This window comes from Stomoxys calcitrans, chromosome 1 (genome assembly GCF_963082655.1).
Source record: "Stomoxys calcitrans chromosome 1, idStoCalc2.1, whole genome shotgun sequence".
Classification (NCBI taxonomy): Eukaryota; Metazoa; Arthropoda; class Insecta; order Diptera; family Muscidae; genus Stomoxys; species Stomoxys calcitrans.
The window spans coordinates 172757589-172771318 of record NC_081552.1 but is presented as its reverse complement, the minus strand read 5'-3'; the positions used below and the strand labels follow the sequence as shown (position 1 = coordinate 172771318).

Sequence of the window (13730 nt, the reverse complement as noted above, 5' to 3'; positions counted from 1 at the left end):
CAACATTGGGTCCGGCTGAACTTGGCACAAGCCTAGCGTCCATACAAACCAGTTTTCTGCTTTCATACTTTCGCAGGATGTACTCGAAATGAAATTTAAATAAGGTTTCATCCAATAGTGGCGATCTGGGTCTTATTCTGCATAAGAGTAAAGCGGTTTACTACAACTTATTATTCCGAATTTCTGCAATATTGAATATATGTATATGTATGCCAAATTCGGTATTGAATAAGCTGATATCACGATTTGACTTCTTGATCACGTCGAGGAAGCATATCCAACACTATGGAGACGTTTTTTTTATACCCTCCACCATAGGATGGGGGTATACTAATTTCGTCATTCTGTTCGTAACTCCTCGAAATATTCCTCTGAGACCCAATAAAGTATATATATTCTTGATCGTCATGTCATTTTAAGTCGATCTAGCCCTGACGTTTTTCAAGAGAAGTTTTGTTATGACTTTCAACAACTGTGCCACGTATGGTTTTAATTGGTCCATAACTTAATTTAGCTGTCACATAAACCGATCTGCGATCTTCACGTCTTGAACATCTTAAGGTCGCAATTATTATCCGATTAGGCTGAAATTTTGTACAATGACTTCTATCATGAACTTCCACATACGTGTCAATTATGGTCTGAATCGGTCTATAGCCTGATACAGCTCCCCTATTAACCGATCTCCCTATTTTACTTCTTGAGTGCCTTAAGGGCGCAATTTTTATTCGAATTGGCTGAAATTTTACACAACGACTTCTACTATGGTCTCCAACATACAGTTCAATTATGGTCCGAATCGGACGATAACTTGATATTATAGCTCCAATGTCATAGCAATTCTTCCCTTTTATCATATGTTTGCCTAAAAAGAGATACCGAGAAAAAAACGTCGAGAAATACAATCCATATTGGAAGGTATATAAGATTCGGCCCGGCCGAACTTAGCACACTTTTACTTGTTTCACCTAAAGTTTTTTTATAGAGTACCCGTCCGTCCTGCTGCTGATTTCATAAAGGAAACACGGCAGATTTTGAAGAATTGGGGAACGAATCGTTTAACAAATAGTAAGTGGATTTGCCAGTTATTATAGACATCGTATCTATCCAATTCTTAAGCATTCAGCCTACATGCATACTCATAGATTATGATTCAAATAATCCCGACTGAACTCCTTTAACATAGCGCATACTTTTCTACTATCCTATAGAATCGTTTAGATTTCCTTTAATTTCTTAGATATAACGTTCTTGCCTCCGATGACCAATGTATGTCAAACAATCCATTTAAACCAAAATAGAAAACTATATTTTGTATAATACATATGTTGATCATATCATCGCATGTCTGGATCTTCAATTTAATGACGCAGTGGGCACAAGTTAATTTCTTTACAGTTTGTTTTGCTTCCCGCATAGCTCAATTGTTGAAGGATTTTCTATTTAGATTCGCAAATAATCATCTTATCTATAATAGAGAAATATTGTTGGAGATTCTTTAAATATCGTTTTGGCGCATCATATTGATATTCTTCACATACACAATTGAAATAATATTTTGTAAAACATACTTAAAATTCCGGATGTCAATTGCAAATTTCGCATTCGATTAAGGCCACTTTTATGTGTTTCAAATGTCTAGTTAATGAATTTGCTGTTGGCCACCCATATGCGAGGAAACAATATTTTCACAATATGTTTGCATTTTATTGTGCTGTGTGTGGGATTAAATGGGACGGATGGTCGTACGTTCGAACATAATTATATGTATGTATGTATGGACGAAGGACTGACCATATATATTAGATTTAGAAACTATTTGCTTTATATATATATACAATATAGCACATACATATGTCGGCAGACGATTTTCAAATTTCGCAACAACAAGAAAAATTAAATTAATTTTGCGCTTTGTTTAGAAATGATTCATTAAAACTTAATGAGAAATTCGCGGTTTCCTCCAAAATCGCAAAACATATGCACATAAATTAGAACAGATCGCTAGCTTTACTTCAAGAATGCTGCATCACAGGGGCGTTAATTCGGTAATTTTACAGATGAGTGGCTACAAAAGTCGAGGAAATAAAATCACAGTTTTCTATAAACCTTAAATGGCAAAAAAAAAAAAAAAAACTTCTTGCTACTTTTCTCTAAAGATTTTTATGAAATTTATGGCTTATCTATCAACTGTTGAAGATTTATTAAATATACATTTGTCTTAGCGCAGCAAAAGTATCACATATTATGAGTTGTGACGCTCTTGATGGCACAATTATTGTCAATATATTCTTAAATTGCGCATCAAAAAATGTCAAAGTGTGGAAAATGCTTAGCCAAATTTTTAAAATATATTCCCATTAGGTGGACTTCCTCAATAGTTGCACAGTGGTACAGAATACAATTTTGGTACAAAACTAATAATGCAAAGTTGTTGTATGAATATGCAAATATATAAAAGGTGATTTTTAAGAGCTATAGGAAAGTTTTTCAAAAAAAAAAACACATAAAATTCAGAAAAATACATGAAATCTTTATTTGAATCGATAGTACGGTTCATATAATTTAATGACCGTGACTGCACCTCAAATGGTCCAATTTTAGCATACTCTTTCCAATATTTTGCCAGGTTTCTCACTAATAAATGCTTCAATGTTGTCTTCCAATGCGTCAATTGAAGCGGGATTGTGTGTATAGACATGAGCTTTAACATAGCCCCACAAAAAATTATCTAAAGACGTTAAATCGCTCGATCTAGTTGGCCAATTGACCGGTCCCGAACAAGAAATTGAATGTTCTTCACCGAACTCGCCTCTCTATAAGTCCGTTGTTACGCGTGAATTGTGGCATGTGGCACCGTCTCGTTGAAACCACATGCAAGTCAAGCTCTCGCATTTTGGGCAAACAAAAAATTGGATATCATCTCAATTGGATAGCGCCCACCATTCACCGTTACGTTACGAGTCGCATCATCTTTGAAGAAGTACGGTCCAATGATGCCACTAGCCCATAATCCGCACCAAACTGTGTTTTTTTCTGGATGCATTAGTAGCTCTTGCAATGCTTTTGGCTGATCTTCACTCCAAAAATCGGCCATTCTGCTTATTTACGTAGCCATTGAGCCAAAAATGAGCTTCATGGACGGACGATGGAAGAAGCGCGCGATGAACTTTCTTATCAGAGCATGCATTTTGATAATGATATTCAATAATTTGCAAGCGTTGTTCGTTTGTAAAACAATTCATAATTAATTATAGACCAAACTGAAGATGTTTGACAGTGAAACAAAACACGAAATGTGTGTGTGTACTAAGTAACGATGTCACCAGGTGTAGCTACTTTCAACATTTGGTAGAGATAGTGGGCTAACGTGTGCCGTGAGATCCACACATCTTTATAGTTGTTGAACTATTTAAGAAGTAGAGAAATTACACCCATAATGATGAAAACCCCAACAAATATTTCGAGGAGCATAATTTGCGAATCTGCTATAGTAATGTCCAAACTCTATATGGACAAGGAGCAGTATACGCACTGGTCGATATACTAGACCGACATTAATGCCTTTCAAGAAGTGTGATGAACTGGGTGAGGCGTCACATTAGCACCAAAAGGTGATGGATTGTATTATAGCGGCCATGATATGGATTTAAGGTTAGTAGCAGGCTAAAACACCTTTTTGAAATATTTAATGCGGTTAATGAGAGGCTAGCCACAATTCGTATAAAAGCCAAATTGTTGCTTAATGAGTTGGTAACGAGCTCGGACGACCAGCTGAGTGCAGTTCCCACCAGAGGTTTTTGTCTGTCGTTTAAATCTGACAAACCATCGATAGTAGCAACATTCGATATTTTTAGAATAAATATCGATCGTTACTTTCCTATCACCTATATTTTTTTTTTTTTATTTATTATATATTTTTTTATTATATATTTGGTTCGGAATGCCTTCCCATAGCTGCTTAAGAAACAAAATCGATTCAGACTATACTTGGCATTCATGTTGGAGGTTATAGAAGAAGTCATTGTGCACAATTTCAACCAAATCGGGTAATATATGTGCCCTCTAGAGGCTTAAGAAGTAAAATCGGGAAATCGATTTATAGGGAGCTATGTCAGGAGAAAATCCGTTTTGAACCATACTTAGCATTGATATTGGAGGTCATAGCTAAAGTCATTGCGCGAAATTTCAGCCAAATCGAATAAGAATTGTGGCCTCTAGGATATCAAGAAGTATAATCCGGATGTCGCTCTATATTGGAGCTTTATCTTATTATGAACCGATTCGAACCAAATTTGGTACATATGTTAGTATTCATAGTTATCGTATTAAATTTCTGCCAAATCGGATGAGAATTGCGATCTCTAAAGACTCAAGGATTATAATCGGGAGATCGGGTAGATTGCCCCATTTACAAGCCCCAATGGCATCGATAAAAAGTACCTGTGCAAAATTTTAAGCGTATTGCTCTATTCGTTTAGACTACTTTATCTGTCGTTTATTTCCGCAAACTGGCATGGCCAGATCCAATTAAAATGTCATGACGATCAAGAATATTCTATAAACTTATAGGTTTGCAGTGCGACTTAAAACTTGAATCGAACTGCACTCATTGATATTTGAGAAGTTTGCCCCTTCCTTAACGGCATTTTTGTGGGCAAATTTGCACAGGATTACAGATCAATATTTTACAACAACATGTTACAAGAGATCCTATATCGCTTTGTGGTCAATCATTTGCTTAAGTAATGTATTCACTACATGCACCAGTTACACCTCACCGACACCGACCAAATCTGACAAACCAAACAGAACCAGGCTCCGGGTTTCTTTTCAATCCCGGCACGGACCAGATTCGTGCGGAGAAGGCACGCCGGGTTGTGCCTCACCCATGACGAAAAAAGGACGAACACGTACACTGAGGCCCTTGCTGATGAGGATTCCATCGGGTCAATCCGGAACGCAAAACCGGCTGCCATGGGATTGCAGCAGTGTGTTGCGTGCGTGTATGTAGTGAACAATTTGATTGAAGATTTGATATTAAATATCTCGCAGCGAAATAAGTCCGTTGAGGAAGACATTTAACCTACCGCAGGTGTCAACATTGGCCCAACAATGAGTGTAGGCCAACATCGTACGATCGTTCGCATATGTTACGATCTCTATGCCGTCTGGAAGGGGTAGCATTGAGGATAGGTAGAGGCTCAAGAGTGCCGGAGATATCACCCAGCCTTGGAGAACTCCCTGATTCACTCTATGGTGTTCCGACTTTTATTCCTAAATTCTGCAAACAAGGGATAAGAAGTCATATTGTTTAAGTGATATTTGTATGTAAGCCTTTTGAGAAGCAGTATTTAACTTTCAAGTGTCTTCATTTGAATTATATAATGATTATGATGGCTTAAAAACTCTCCCTAAGGGTTTTTGGGTTAGTTGCGGCCCTTTATTATACCCACCACCGAAGGATGGGGGTATATTCATTTTGTCATTCCGTTTGCAACACATCGAAATATCCATTTCCGACCCTATAAAGTATATACATTCTTGATCAGCGTAAAAATCTAAGACGATCTAGAAAACTGGTAGAGATTGAAAAAAATCTTAGAAAACAAACGAATAAAGATATCTCAGCAATTCTTATTGAATTTTTTTGATAAAATTATCCTCAAAAAAGTAAAAATAAATTCTGCCCGAATTGTTTTACCAAAATCCCCAATATACATCTTTCAGGAAAGATGCTGTGGAAGCTACAAAAAATAGGTGCAAAAAATTTATTGCATGGATTTAGCGGACATATGCAGGAAAAAAACATAAATTCAAATGGGTGATCTAGACTTTGAAATTTGAGGACCCGAGGGGGTTTTCCAGTTTTTCCAGAATTGCGACCTCTGGGGGCCTAAATGGTCAAGATTCCAGATCGGTCTATATGGCAGCTATATGAGGTTATATACCGATTTAAACCATACTTAGCAAAGTTGTTGGAAGTTATAACAAAACACCTCATGCAAAATTCCAGCCAAATCGGATAAGAATTGCGCCCCCTAGTGGCTCAAGAAGTAAAGATCGGTTTATATGTGCAGCAGTATCAGGCTATTGACCGATTTAAACCATTTTTGGCTCAGCTGTTGGAAGTCGAAACAAAACACTTCAGACAAATCGGACGAGAATTGCGCCCGCTAGCGGCTCAAGACGTCAAGATCCGAAATCGGTTTATATGGCAGCTATATCAGGTTTTGGAACGATTTGAACCATACTTAGCATATTTGTTGGAAGTCATAATAAAAAACATTGTGCCATATTTCAGTCAAATTGGATAGCAATTGCGCCCTCTAGAGGATCAAGAAATCAAGGTTCAATATCGGTTTATATAGCAGCTAGATCAAAACATGCTCCGATATGGCCCATTTAGAATCCCAACTGACCTATGCCGATAAGAAGTATTTGTGTATTTCATGCGCCTATCTTTACTTCTTCGAAAGTTAGCGTGCTTTCGACAGACGGACGGACATGGCAAGATCGACTTAAAATGTCATGGCTTATATACTTTATGGGGTCTTAGACGCATATTTCGAGGTGGTAAACGCGGTATGGCGTAATAAGTATACCCCCATCCTATGGTGGAGGGTATAGTTAATTGTTAAGCTTTTAACTGAATAATCAGTTGTGAACACTTTGCGACAAAGTCGTTGTATATTTTGTCACAAATCCAAATCGTGCATAAAAATGATAATCGAACCACAAAAACACGAAACAGGTCTAAGCCAAAATTCCAAAAAAAAGTCGACTACCGCCGAAATCAGTGAAGGTCTTATAGATCTCAAGCTGACCTTTTTTGTAGGGATTTTTGGGCACTGTCCAGCAAAACAAATTTTTGAAATCCGACCACAAACTAAGATTTGGCAGCCACAACAAATTTTCGAAATACCAAGGTGACCACTTTTAGGGGCCTGCCAAATTTGCCACTCGATCTCGCTTACACCTCAACTCTAACCATTCCAAATTTCAAAGAGATATCTCTACCCGTTTTTTTCCCGATTTTCTCTGACGCACAGTTTCGCGGTTTGAGTTTTTCCATTGCAAAAATCATATCTTTTTAACCGAGTACTATAATTGAATGATTGAAACGTCATATGTAAGTGTTTAACCTTTAAAATTAATGTTTGTAAAGGCTCTTACGCCTTTTAGGTGCTTAGTTATGGCTTTTCAAAGTCAAAATTTGTGCAGAAATGGCAAATAAGTGGAACAAATTTTTTTTTTCAATTCTAGATTTTTTTCTCCATTTAATATTTGAAAAGTATCAACTAAAATCTAAAGACGAAAATTTTTTTCATATATCATATTTTTCATATTTCTGCAATTTTTTTCATGTTAATTCGTAATTTAGTTCTTTCGGAAATTTTAAGTTGTACAGCTTAATGGGAAAGGACAATCTTAACCTATTTTTTATTATTATTAGAAGAATTTTGTAACCTTTTCAGTGGTATAATCAGATTTGCAATCAGTAAAGAAATAATGGCATAATACACAAAAATGCCGACGATACCTTGACGAAAATCTTTACAAAAATTGCTGTAATTCCAATATCTAATAAACCATTATAGATATTCCAGACATGTAGTCATTTTTTGTAGAATTTTAGAGCTCTATCATTTGCAAAAATAATCATGACGATCGGCCTAAAAATGTCTATTTGGCCGTACTTCAAAATTTGAAATGCTCAAGGTGACCAACATAAAGGCCCCATGTCAGCCCCTTGACCTACCAGGGTTTTCAAATTTTGCATACGTATTATAAACTTTCTCCACATTCTCTATGTCAAGCTTCGTGTAGATATATTTATGTGTTTTAATGTTATAGAGTTGTTCAATAGATTTTCGACTGTGGGACATGTCCTCCAAACACTATTTGAACCAAGTCTTTTTAACATTTTTTGCCTCTAAAAAAATTGGAGCAACTACGGGCAGCAAAACTCTTTTGAATTGTGTTAAGGGACAATCAAAGAGCGTATTTTGAAAATATAGTGAGGTAGTGAGGGTATAAGAAGGTTTATTTTTATTATTTCCATCAAAGTTGAGAAATAATGAAAAATCGGTACTTTTTATACCTACAGTTTATAACCACCGAAGGATGGAGCTATTGTATATTCATTTTGTCATTCCGTTTGCAACACATCGAAATAATCATTTCCGACCCTATAAAGTATATATATTCTTGATCGTCGTAAACATTTATGACGATTTAGCCATGTCCGTCCGTCTGTCAGTCCATCTGTCCGTCTGTAGAAATCACGCTACAGTCTTATAAAAATAGAGAGATTGAGCTGAAACTTTGCACAGATTCTTTTTTTATCCATAGGCAAGTTCGAAGATGGGCTATATCGGACTATATCTTGAAATAGCCCCCATATAGACCGATCTGCCGATTTAAAGCCTTAGGCCCATAAAAGCTACATTTATTATCCGATTTTGCAGAAATTTGGGCCCTTCGACATCCTTCTACAATTTGGGACAGTGAGTTGTGTTAGGCCCCTCGACATCATTTTGCAATTTGGCCTAGATCGGTCCAGATTTGGATATATTGGTTTGCCCAAAAAGTAATTGCGGATTTTTCATGTAGTCGGCGTTGACAAATTTCTTCACAACTTGTGACTCTGTAATTGCATTCTTTCTTCTGTCAGTTATCAGCTGTTACTTTTAGCTTGCTTTAGAAAAAAAGTGTAAAAAAAGTATATTTGATTAAAGTTCACTCTAAGTTTTATTAAAAATGCATTTACTTTCTTTTAAAAAATCCGCAATTACTTTTTGGGCAACCAATAACTGCCATATAGAGCGATTTATCGATTTAAGGTCTTGGGCCCATAAAAGGCGCATTTGTTATCCGATTTCGTCGAAATTTGGGACAGTGAGTTGTGTTAAGCCCTCCGAGATCTTTTTTTAATTTGGCCCAGATCGGTTCAGATTCGGATATAGCTGCCTTTATGGCCGATCTCTCGATATACAGTACACTTATGTTGGGCTTTTCGACATCCGCGTCGTTTATGGTTCAGATCGTTCTATATTGGAATAAAGCTACCAAAAAGACCAATATATTGTTCTACAAAATTGAACAATGGCTTGTACTTATTAGACCACTCAATATCCGTGCCGAATTTGGTCCAAATCGGACCGCATTTCGACATAGCTGCTATGGGGGCATAAATTTATGCATTTTTTACCAGATTATGACGAAAGGTGGTTTACATACATACCCAAGGTGGTCGGTATCCAAAGTTCGGCCCGACCAAACTAAACACGCCTTTTTACTTGTTGTATAGTGAATTTCCTAGAAAAGCTCACTGAAATTGTTATTATTTCATTGATAATTCTACACTTATTCAGCATATCCACTTAACATATGACCAAATTACCTAAAATTTTTTTTTTTTTTTTTTGAAAATCGAAAATTGTTCATCTTTTAGCGGTCATATCTTCTTATCTAAAAATCTGCCATTTTTGTGGGTAGCAATTTTTGAAATCGTTGGATTGTTTTACATAAGGTAGGTTCTTTTAAAATTTCGTAGGCGCATGGGAAAATGTTGATTTTTGCCAACTTTTTCCTCTGGACGCGCCATTGTGCGACGGTCGGACTATCAGTACAGAAAGAACACGCGGATTGGCAGACATGGCTATACCAAATTGAGAAGAAGTCCGGAGTCAAACAGTAAATTTTATCACAACCACAAACGTGGCATGTGGTACAATTGATGTTTCAGCCATAAATTTTATATAAAAATTTACTTTTTTTACTTATTTCAAGGTAGGACTTAAAATCCTCAGCAGATTTCCTTAGAAAGTACTACACAAAACTTTGGAGATTGTGACGGCACAGGTTATCGTTATTCGATCGCTGTAATATTTCGTATTTTGCTTATTGGTATCGAAAGAAAAAAAATGGGAAAATGCGTTCTCCTATTACCAAAAAAAAAAATCAGCTTTACAACGTGAGACGGTCTAATCATTAATTTTTACCCTAACACCTGCTTATCCAAAATCAAAAGACTTAAGACACAAACTTTATGGCTTAATCGTGTCAATTGGTTGGCAACTTGTGATGTATATGTTTGTTGTTCTTGTTTCGTAGAGGAAATGAATAGACACCAAACACACATTTATTTGGCAGTACTAAGTCACTAAACCAAAAAGAAAAAAAACACTGTTAACTTAATTTAAGCTAATCGTAAATTTCAATAGTAACGGACAATAAGCTTAAACCGATCCCCAAACAGTAGCTTTAAGGTTTTCTAATTTAATTATATACGATAAAACAAACAAAAAAATAATAAAAAAAAAATTGAGAAAAGCGCAGGAAAGTACAAATATCTCACAACTCACCCATGGCAATGACCGTATCAATGCTGCACTGCACTGCGTTATGTTGTTGGGCACTCTTCTTAAGCTGCACATCCGCTTCCGTTGGTCGTATTGATTTATTGCCCTGCAGTCGTTGGTGTAAACTTTCCATGGATTTTAAACAATCGTCATAATATTTAATGAACTCTTCCACAGACTGTCAAAGGTAATAAAAGATAACAACAAGAATAATATGTCACTTGGTTTCATTACACCTTTAAAATTGTTTTTTTTTTTTCTTGTTGGGACATAATGGATAATTAATCACAACTATGAATATTTTTCACTTACCTTGCGTTGTTGTAGCCACAAATCATGATTGTATTGTAGGCTGCCCCCCAATTGTTCGGGCAGTGAAGACAAATCGAAAAATTTTGTTAAGCGGGCCTTAGACAAGACAATGGGCTGAAAGAGACGATGAACAGAACCAGCTTAAAATATTGAAAATATTAAAAGAAATAATAATGATAATATAATGTCAGCAGATAGCGTTTGCTGGTAACATCAAACTTTTATCTCTAGGTGAAAAACATTTCAAATAAATTCATTTAATTGTCATTATTATAAACGAAACCTGCTAAAACTAATGGAAAAGTACAAAGTAGTTACCTCCGCTTTGCTTTGACCTTTTGCACATGTCTCCACATGTTTCTCCCAGAATCCTTCCGATTTGACTAGATACAGACTGACTTTTAGGCCCTCGAACAAATTGTAAATGTAGCGAGCATGTTGCCTTGTTATGCGAGCCGTTGACTTCTGGGCATCGACAATTACCGCTATGCCCCTTTGCAAAATGATGTCACTGAAAAATGAAAAAAAATATCAAAAGAAATAAATCATCAATCACAGCGAATTATTAGTAATTTATTTAGATTAGGTTTTACGAGTTTCGTGTTGTTCTTTGTTTTATTTTTCTTAAAATGAATGAATCCATAATTAACTTGTATTTGATTAATATCTGTCTAACAGAGGCAACATAGAGGGCAAGTTCTTTGAAAAGCCCAACGGCCTTTTTCGTTAATGTTTCAACATATATCCCCAACCTAAATCAAACAGCCGTTGCCTATTTAATTTTCGTTGTCTTCTTTGAATTTATTTGCTTGGCGTAACCAGAGAGCATTAAAAATATTTTATGTTAATTTAGTCAATTTACAGCATTTCTATATTTTTATTAGTACAACGTGGAGTGTGAAGTTCTTTGAATTTGGTTTAAAGGCATATCCAATTCTTAAAATACATATATAAATTCATATACATATAAAAAATTCAAGTTTGTTAAGAGTTTAGGGAAACAATATCTCGTTTTATTGGCATTTTTGAAATTGTTTGTTTTCACTCTCATTTTTTATTGTTTAACTTGAATGGGAGGTATGAGGAAATCGAATCAGGCAGAAAATGAAATATTAGGAAAAACTCCACCCACAGTGGGATTTGACTAAAAATAGTAAAATTATTTAAAAAAAAAACTTTTGAAAAGGAAAAGAAACGTTAACTGTTTAATGACTAATATGAAAGTAAGAAAAAGACGAAAAATGTGTTAAGATGAATAAAAATAGAAGTAAAAGCGTATAAAGTTCAGCAGTGTCGAACTTTAGATAACCAGTACCATGGATATGTCCTATTTTGTTATGCAAATGCAAATTTTACCCATGAACATTCCACTAAGGAACAGGGGCAAACTTCTCACATATCAATGAATGTTGTCCAATTCAAATTTAAGCTCAATGATAAAGGGCCTCCTTTTTACAGCCGAACGTGCGAACGGTGTGCCGCAGTGCGACACCTCTTTAGAGAGAAGTTTTACATGGCATAGTACGTCACAAATGTTGCCAGCATTAGGAGGGAAAACCAACGCTGAAATTTTTTTCAGATGGTTTCGCCAGGATTTGAACGCAGGCGGACATGCTAACCTCTGCGCTACGGTGGCCTCCTTGTTTTTGACCTAACTTATTGGGCTGCCCAAAAAGTAATTGCGGATCTTTCATATAGTCGGCGTTGACAAATTTTTTCACAGCTTGTGACTCTGTAATTGCATTCTTTCTTCTGTCAGTTATCAGCTGTTACTTTTAGCTTGCTTTAGAAAAAAGTGTAAAAAAAGTATATTTGATTAAAGTTCATTCTAAGCTTTATTAAAATGCATTTACTTTCTTTTAAAAAATCCGCAATTACTTTTTGGGCAACCCAATATTTTGATATAGGATAGGTTAGATGGTGCAGATATTAGTACACCCCATATTACTATTACAATTACTCTGAGTAAAAAAAAGGAAAAACGGACCCCTAACGATGTCGCCCCAACCAAATTCAAAACGGACCATGATTTGCGGGTCTGCACCTGAAATGTCTGCACTCTTTATAGAGAAAGTGCAGTATACGCACTGGCGGATGTCTTGGAGAAGTACAAGACAGATATTACCGCCGTACACGAAGTGCGATGGATCGGGAATGGCGTCACAACACCACCACCAAACGGTGACGAACTATACTACCATAACACTAGGAAAGCATTTTGCTGTGGATTTAGGCGGAGACCGAAACATCTTGTCTCCAACTTTACTCCGGTGGATGAGAGGCTAGCCACAATCCGCATAAAAGTCAAATTCTTCAACATCAGTCTTATTTATGCCCGTACCCCGACGGAAGACAAGGACAAGCAGACCAAGGATATTTTCTACGAGCGTTTAGAGAGAGAATACGACTGCTGCGCCTCCCATGGCATTAAAAGATAGGGAAGAAGGCATGAATTCGGCTGTGGATTTGTGGTTAGTCGAAGACTGAAACATTTTGTCTCCAGCCACAATCCACATAAAAGCCAAATTTTTCAACATCAGCCTTATTTGTGCCCATGCCCCGACGGAAGACAAGAACGAGCAGACCAAGGACATTTTCTACGAGAGCCTAGAGAGAGAATATGACCGCTGCCCCGCCCATGATGATATTAAAATCCCTCTGGTAGATTTTAATGCGATGATAGGGAAGGAAGACATCTTTAGCCTCCACTAGATACCGTCCGACAATGGGTTAAGGCTGATCGACTTCCACATAAAATTATTCACAAAACCACATGGCTGTCACCCGATCAAAACACGAGAAACCAAATTGCTCACATTGTGGTAGATGGAAGGCATTCATCCAGCGTGTTAGATATACGATCGACCCATGGATCGAATATAGATTCGGATCATTACCTTGTTGCAGCAAAGGTTCGCACCCGTTTGAACATGGCGAGGAAGGTACGATCTGACACTGCACGGAAGTTGGACATTGAAAAGGTACAAACACAACAGATGGCAACAGCATATTCCACTCGACTGACCCAACTGTTTGACGAAAGCACTCCTT

General features: G+C 36.6%; 1 protein-coding gene across 5 annotated transcripts in view; it reads right to left on the bottom strand.

Annotated features, from left to right (window-relative positions):
• LOC106081529 (uncharacterized) overlaps positions 1 to 13730 on the bottom strand; it is a 500989-nt gene that overhangs the window by 438381 nt on the left and 48878 nt on the right. For all 5 annotated transcript variants that reach the window (XM_059370922.1, XM_059370920.1, XM_059370925.1 and 2 more), the window contains 3 exons: positions 10998 to 11190; positions 10680 to 10793; positions 10371 to 10545 (listed from right to left, as the gene is read on the bottom strand). In XM_059370922.1, the coding sequence (XP_059226905.1) occupies positions 10371 to 10545; positions 10680 to 10793; positions 10998 to 11190 (482 nt within the window). The remainder of the gene's footprint in view (positions 1 to 10370; positions 10546 to 10679; positions 10794 to 10997; positions 11191 to 13730) is intronic.